Genomic DNA, 8,125 nt, shown 5'->3' with positions numbered 1-8,125 from the left:
GCGTACCACAATTTATATTTTGCAAATGACCTAGTCAATAAATTAAACAAAAACTCAGCTGTGCATGCGTGAGTGCGAAAAAGGAGAGCACTCACATAGTTTAAAAATAAATTAAATTTTTAAATCATTTTAAAAGACAGTACAAAAAACGTAAAACAATGAAACCTTCTGTTAATGGAAAAAATAATAGTGTTCCACAAGGATGAAGGATTGACAGAGTTTATTAAGAAAAGATGATCATCAGAGTTTTGAGAGCTAGCTAGACTGACAGGCCCCTCCTCCAGGGTAACAGGTACGGTCACCCCTTTTCCAACTCGTCCCCGCGAAAAGTGAAGAACGGTCACTGCGGAATTTCAAAGCCGTGGATAGCTCGCCCCCGAAGTGTGGATATCTCGCCCCAAAGCGTGGATGTCTCGCCCAGAAGTGTCGATATCTCGCCCCATGTTTATTTCTCCAGCCATCACAAGGCTAGAAGTTTTGCTGTCCTAAATGGTCATATAAGGATACCGTTGCTGTCGGGCAGAAACCCCTTTTCTGATTTTTTTTTTTTTTTTTTTTTACAAATTAACACCCTACATGATCATACTAAAACGTTGCACAAAAGTATCAAAGGAAGCCGATCTACAAGCTCGAAACCGAACGTCTATGGCTGTCTATTCGAGTCACTTCATCTCAGTCACATATAGGCCTATCACGGTATCACCTATGGAGGAAGCAACACTTTTGAAAATGTTTGAAAGTTTTTCACCAACATTAACGATATGCCCAAATGAAGGACCCCAGGAGTAGTTACAAAAAACAGGGCAAATTTACATGGCAAATTATGGCTGCTATAAGTCAGCCAAACCGACTGGATATTATGACTTGCATTTGTTGTTGTTTTTAATAGCTTTTCCCTCGTTGGCACAATAAAGGCACTGAACTGAGTTGGACTTATATCTGATATGATATTTTGAAACAATAATGCACTTTGTTTTATGAACCACCCAGACTTCTCAGATCATTTGGGATAGGTATGCTTTCTGACAGATTCAGAGTTTAGTTTTTATGAACTGGAACACTCTTAGGTCTGCTAGAACTCTGTTCTTTTAAATATTGTATTGATTGTTCCATGTGTTTGTTTTTGGTTTTTTGGTTTTTTTGAACAGTGTTAATGTTTTGTGTAAATAAGCACAAGCAGATATGCCAGCTCAAAACATATTTTTTCACGCCACGTTCCGAGCTTGTGGATCTACTAAAAAACTAAAAGTTGGAGATATATGATGTGCAGATCTCAGAGACTCCCATTGGCTTAGGCGGCTTTTCAGAGTGTGGGGTCACTGGTCAGACTCGGGAAGCCAATCAGAATCATGACTAGGTTGCGCAAAGGGCGCTCTACCCAACAGCAGTGATCATTTTTGCTTTTGTGCGACCCTGTAGTGTAGTATGAGCAAATAGGGCATTATGAAAAAACGTTGTAATATAAGTTAGAGAGATCAGAGTGATGACATCTTTAGGATGGAAAATATGTACCATATAGCCTACATATTCCCCAAAATAGGGACATAAGGGTTAATGTGGTTAATTGGCAGCCTTATATCTTCATATAATTAAATTGGTCCTCTCTAATTCTTATTATAAGATTTGACCACTTTTCTGTCTGTAGATCTGCTATTGTCTGTTAAGTGTCTCAGATGTAGGCTACCAACAATGACATCATCGGTGGAGATTCCAAGGATAAATGATCTTCCTGGAAAGTTTTGTTGAAACATAATCTGTTGCAGAATCAATAAAAAAAGTCATACAAATTAGTTTTACCACTGATGAGGTCATCAGTATAGGCAGGTGTCACTCACTATACTGTCCTCTATAGAGCGTCGCAGTCCCGCCCCCTTTCAGAAATTACAATGTTTTGGGCCGATCAAATAATTAGTAAGAAGAAAAACAAAACAAATAGTGTTGTATCCGGGTGCAGGTCTTTTTTCCGACAGCATATTGATCCGAAACCTCAATCCTAACCTAACCCTAACCGCAAGCACGGGAGCAGCGCATGTCGGACCATCGCTTTTTCGCATCGCAGCGAATGTCCCCCCGCTGCGGATCGGATCGTTGCCCCGTCGGCTAGAATGCTGTCGGAAAAAAGGCCGCCTCCCGTTGTAACCTGCCTTTATTTTCTTCTTTCAAATTATTTGATCGGCACAAAATATTGTGTTTGTTGTCATGATTTGTCACGATCCGAGTTGGCTTTGTCCGCGGCGTAACCGTCTTTATATAAATACTTTTTGTACTTCTGTGTGGAGTTTGCATGTTCTCCCCGTGTCCCCTATGGTAGGTACCCTCACAAAAACATGCAGTAATCCTGGTCTCTAAACTGCCTCCCCCTGGCCAGCCGGGGCGCCTGATGGAGGGGAAAGGAACTGGTTGGAATAACGTGTTCCTTTCACGCGCTACGTCCAACCAGGGAAACTCCCCCCTGTCAGGTGTAAAGGAGCAACTTGGACACTCAAGCATGAAGGAAGCATGAGTTAAGTCCGTTGCTCTCCCCAGGTTGGCGGAGGGTGTGTAGAGCCCAGGATCACAGTAGATGATTGACACAGGGGTGAAAAATGGGTTACAAAATCGTGGGATAAAATATATATAAAAAAATATATAAATACTTTTTGAAAAGCCTATGGAGAAAATGAATGGTCGTTCTGAAAGGGGGGCGGGACTGCGACGCTCTATAGTGTTACAAATATGCTGTGTCTGTTTTGAATTATGCTACTTGTCTATAGAAACAGTCCACACTCACAATTTGAAATTTCTTTTAATTTTGTTATCTATACCGCAGCAGCAACAGTCTCTGACAAACTGATGAGTAGCGTTTCGGCTACTCATCCTGAATAGGCTTAGGCCTGAATAGTCTAAATGTGTCCATTTGGCAGAGTGCGTCCGTTTGTGTGAGTGCAAACTGTTTTTATAGATAGATTATTACAGTGAGTCGGCAGCCCTCTATCCTCTCTGAAACTATTGACCGCAGAGCACGCTCAGCTCGCGGGACTTCTGTATGAATTATGCTACATGTTCATTATCGACCACCTCCACCAGCCCAGGCCGCCCTTTAATTATGAGCTCTGCTGTGTCCCAGTCAAATATGTTGCCTCTTGCCACCCGCTGGCCAGCGTACAAAGCCTTGATAGTGTTAGGACAAAGGACATAGTCCCACATATTGATGTCACTGATCTCTCCCACAAAGCTCTGCTTGGCATCGAATAAATCAACATAGTTGTCAGGATCTTGGCCGATGATAACTCTTCCCCCAGGTTGCACACTGTGGCCCTTCTTGTAGATCTTACTGAGGCTTTTCTTGCCGTCCATGTAGAATGCAGTCAGACCTGAACTGGAGTTCCATGTGACACACACATGGGTTTCAAGGGGCCCAAGTTGAGGGAGACGGAAGAAGATACCACCTCTACTATTAGAAGATAGGAAGAGGCCCAATCTAATTCACACACAGGCTCACACACAGGCGCACACACACACACACACACACACACACACACGCACACACTCACTCTCAGAGAGAGAGAGAGAGAGAGAGAGAGAGAAAGAGAATTATATAATTTGTTTGTCACTTCGCTACTCAGTCTGGCTAGCCTCCTGTTTGACTCGAATTCCATAACGTCACCTGTTACGTAGCCACGTTGCTGATACGTCATCAGCCAGCGCCACTCTTTTCTCACTGTTGAAAAGATTAGCGCCTTAAAACCTTCAGATTCACTAGTCCACTATGTCAGATTCGGTAGTACAAAAATCTGCCGGCTGTACATGTGGAGTGATGATAAGTACAGTACGTAGCTGTTGCCTACCTTGGAGATAATAATAATGCCCACATTTTTCAAAATATCCCCCCCATGATATCTATTTTTCTTATTTTTGTGAAATTTCCTGTTGAAATATTAAAGAAGAGTACCTCAAATTGCCATGAATTGATGAGAAATATTTTGTTATGGAATGGGGTAAAAAATATACCCGGGGTTTAGTGATGGTTTGACAAAATTTGGGTTCAGTGTCTATAGGATTAATGAATAGGCTGCCCACAGAAATAAGCTGGGCTGATGTGAATGGGCCCACAGACACACATGCACGAGGGAGTTTCATGGGCATTCACGCACATCTGAAGGGGACATCAATACATCAAAAGAAAGAAAGAAAGAAAGAAAGCTACCTGTCATCCGTTTCACGCCACACATTGAGTTCATCCCAGAATTGTGTTCGGTATGCAAACAGAATGATCGTTCTCTCTCTGCTCAGTTCCGTGGCCATACGTATGCACAGAGTGAAGGCTGTCAGGTTCATTGGCTTCTTAGGGGTCATCTCCACGAAGCTGTCGGATGACGGTTCACTGAATATCAGTGACCTACCTGGACGCCCACAGAACCCTGAAAAGAGGTTTTAAATAATGTTTTTATGTATTGATGTATTTATTTGACTGCAACAGGTCTCAAAGTGTGTTCCGGGACCCCCAAGTCTAGAAGTCAGCCCAACGAGACAATGTAGGCTACTGTATAGGAATGATTATTCAGATCACTCTCTTTCCTGTAATCTCTCCCCACCTAGTAAAAATGGGAGGGATTGTTTTAGAACCGGTTTTGAACATACACATACTGTAAGTGATCAAGGTAGATTATTGTCATATAATATGTAATTTTAGCCACACACTAAATTGAAGTCGCAATTTTGAAAAATTGCCGCAGTCGCGTACATAGGCCCCTCCCTAATTTGAAAATGTCTATAACGCTTGAATAGATTGGTCTTCTGCCCCTGCAAGGGAATTCATGTCTTTATAAACGATTGTAAAACATAGATTGGTTACGTACCCAACAACAGCCAATTAGCTACTAAACGTTATGCAAAGCTTACTCCGGAAAAAGGTAAATAATAAAGTGTGACAATAACTATAGTCTGTTTGCCCTTTGGGCAACCACACTAATTAGGAGTATAAAAATCACTCCCGTGTGAAGTGAGGGGCGCTCTTATCATCTAACATCAATTATTTACAACATAATGTTTGTTTAAGAAACGGGTGCTAATGTTTGTTTTAGTCCTCAACACAAACATTACATTTATTACATTATTTACTTTATTGTGTTTTCTTAAATAAACATCTATATATATATATTTTGTTTTGCACACAAATATAAAATCCTGTTCCCTCAAACGACATTATTTAAACACATGCATAAGTGAGAATGTACCTGATGCTTGCAGAGGGTATGCAATGAGGAAAAGAGCTGCCAAAAGCCTGATGTTGTCCACAACTGCCTAGAAAAAAAAGGACAAATAAAACCACTCAAGTCCTATTTTATATAATTCGTCATACAGTGGTGTCAGTTGTCACACAGCGAACATAGTAGATCTAAAGCTTGCAATGTTAACAATGAGCTTGTGAAAATGTATGATGGAGCATTAGCCATAAGCCATATCTTTCTGCAACGACAAAAAAAGGAAAAGAAAAAGTGCTGGTTAGATCAGTTATTTTTGCTATTTTTGAGTACCCTGGTAAACCATCCCGTTCTCGTGAATTGCAGAATTTCTACTGGGAGCTTCAGACAATGTTTTTTTTTAGCATATCCTTCTATAGCGAGTCTTATAATGACATGCCCAAATTCCAAAATAGTGACGCCATCCCACAATGTATGATCCTGGACAATGCTCCACACATTCTACATTCTACAATGATGTCATACATACCATCGTGTTCCTTCTGTTGATTCTGTTTCATGCTGGGTTTTTATGGGTTTAAGTCGTTTTCAAACTCCTCCCATTTCATAACCAGCTCAGTGGCCGCCTTGTTGGTGTACTGTAGAGAAATTACAGGGACAATTCTTTTTTTTAATTAAGTAAAATGTAATGGTGAAAGATGGTTTTCACGAGGTTTGTGCATATTTCCCATCGTATCGTTATTCCAAGAAAAAGAAAGGGAACGGGGTGGGGGTGGGGGCAGCGAGATCAATAGGCCAGTGGTTCCCAAACTTTTTCATGCCAAGGACCCTAAGTCAAGGACACTAATTATCCTGCGGACCCCCATTTGAAAAGATATGCCAGGGTCCCCCATAGGAGAAGATTTGTATGGCTCTAGCAGTGATTTTCAACCCGTTTAATTTCAAGGACCCCCAGATGGACATGTATTAGTCTAAAGACTCCCATTTAATGGCATGTCTATCTCTGGGACCCTAGAAAAAAAAGTCCTTATGCAAACCTACAGTGGACAGGTGCATCGGATAACTGGAACTGGAGAAGTAGAGAAAAGAGGGATCCCGCACACTGTCTTCACTTGCAGAATTAGATTTAAATAGAATTAGATTTAAATTCTGCAAGTGTGCAGGGTCCCTTTTTTCCAATTTATATTGTAAAATCAATTTAACTCTTAGAGTTACAGACCCAGGTCCATTTGGTTCCAAACTATCATTTAGAACACCACTTTGGGAACCACACTGGTATAGGCAATCTAGGGTTTAACCTCAAACAAATTGCAACACAAACTCTTTCAACTTTTTTTGTTTCATAAATATGTCACTAATAACATATCAAAAGTCCTAAGAAATCCAATTATAGTAGGGGAACATATTGAAAAATGTCAAAATAGGTTTTCCCTAGCTCTGGTCCAAATGCCGTTGCATTTAGAGCTATGTTGATGACTTCCGGGGCTCGCATAATGCAGACCATTATGCGTAAATAAAAATAAAGTTTTTGCTACTCACCAATACAAAGGCGGGTTGTGTCATTAGAAAGCCTACTTTCCTTAGTGGAAGCACTCTGAGCCCCCCAGCACACGTATAAAAAGGTACTTTTTGGCCAGAAAGGCTGGAGGAAAAATATTGTCTATGAGGGTTTTCTCTTGGCAATATCGGTAGAGGGCGGAGTGGAGTAACTAAAAGTTACTTGACGACGCTGGAGATGGAGTCGTCGTTAGTTGTGGACCAATGTGGACCATTGCACCTCCCAGAAATGTGGGTTATACGTACTCTTTACAGCACAATGTGGACCTGCAGCACCACCTAGAGGCTCAGTGTAGCTTATGGCACTACTGTGTACACAGAGTTGAAAGCTGCCTAGCTGGAACATATAATTCAACTTTTTTTGAACTGCAAAGGGTCTCAAACTTTATTGTCTCCACCAGGCCGAAGGCATGGGGAGAGAGTATGTTTTGCACTCGTCCGTATGTGTGTGTCCATGTGTGTGCATGTTTCCGTCCGTCCGTCTGTGTACAGCTAATCTCCGGCACCGTTAGCGCGGTCGATGCCAAAATTTCCCTAGACACTCCCTAGATGCCAACAATGAACCTGAAGTTTCCAGAACGGCCTGTTATAGCGCCACCAGGAGTCTGACTTTTGTAAAACACATTTTTTGATTTACTCCTGCATATTTTGTTAAAAGATCCTGCAAATCATTACACAGTATCTCTATAGTCATGTGCTCAAGACAGATCTATCCGATATTTCATATTCCATCCTGATTGGCTAACATTGGCTTTCAAAGTTTACAGGATTGGCCCGGTTTGAACAAAAAGCCTCAAATCATGAACGCAGCGTGCAATTTACGTGAAATCTTTCACAGACGTTCCTACTAGGCTGAGGAATATGGCACCTTTTTCACATTGGCTTATTATAGTGCCACCAGGAGGCCACAACCTGACCTGTCCTGGTTGAGACCTGTGCCCCGAGGGGCACTTTTTCTAGTTTTATTTATTTCAACGACCCATATAACGACAAAATGGGCATTGTCATGATTTGTCACAACAAGAGTTGGCTTTGTCCGAGGCACAAATGTCTTTAAATAAATACTTTTTGAAACGTCTATGGGAAAAACGTATGGGGAATTCTCTTCCGGGTCTGTCGTCGTCATGAAAGGGGCGGGACTGTGACACTCTCTAGAGCACAATTTTGAGTTACTTTTACTTTGATGGAGTATTTCCAATTTCCAATACTTCTACTTTACTCCGCTATATCTCAGAGGCAAATATTGTACTTTTACTTCACTACAATTATTTGAGAACTACTGTAGATTTGCATTATAAAACATACATGAATAATTTTTATAACCATTTACACATACGATACCTTTTGAAACGGCCATTCTGCATAATGAGTACTTTTACATAATG

At 41.2% G+C, this 8,125-nt stretch overlaps 1 protein-coding gene across 1 annotated transcript; it reads right to left on the bottom strand.

Moving 5' to 3' along the window:
- Nucleotides 1–205: 205 nt before the first annotated feature.
- Nucleotides 206–5,558, bottom strand: LOC308323875 (C-reactive protein-like). The gene is made up of 4 exons (XM_080775731.1): nucleotides 5,517–5,558; nucleotides 5,217–5,283; nucleotides 4,187–4,400; nucleotides 206–3,460 (listed from the first exon to the last, which is right to left on the bottom strand). Exons 3-4 carry the CDS (start codon nucleotides 4,333–4,335, stop codon nucleotides 3,031–3,033), a joined length of 579 nt encoding a protein of 192 aa, XP_080631857.1. The 5' UTR covers nucleotides 4,336–4,400; nucleotides 5,217–5,283; nucleotides 5,517–5,558; the 3' UTR covers nucleotides 206–3,030.
- Between the last annotated feature and the right edge of the window lie 2,567 nt (nucleotides 5,559–8,125).

The sequence above is a fragment of the Protomyctophum bolini genome (genome assembly GCF_963924005.1).
Source record: "Protomyctophum bolini genome assembly, chromosome: 11".
NCBI lineage: Eukaryota > Metazoa > Chordata > Actinopteri > Myctophiformes > Myctophidae > Protomyctophum > Protomyctophum bolini.
This window is presented reverse-complemented; position numbering and strand designations above follow the sequence as displayed.

What these genes read in the sequence shown, in the direction of transcription:
- LOC308323875 (XM_080775731.1), bottom strand. Translation starts at nt 4,335, where the DNA reads ATGACCCCTAAGAAGCCAATGAACCTGACAGCCTTCACTCTGTGCATA. An exon ending in TGGCGTGAAACGGATGACAG is followed by an intron (nt 3,461 to 4,186) that starts GTAGCTTTCTTT and finishes TGTGTGAATTAG; the next exon opens with ATTGGGCCTCTTCCTATCTT.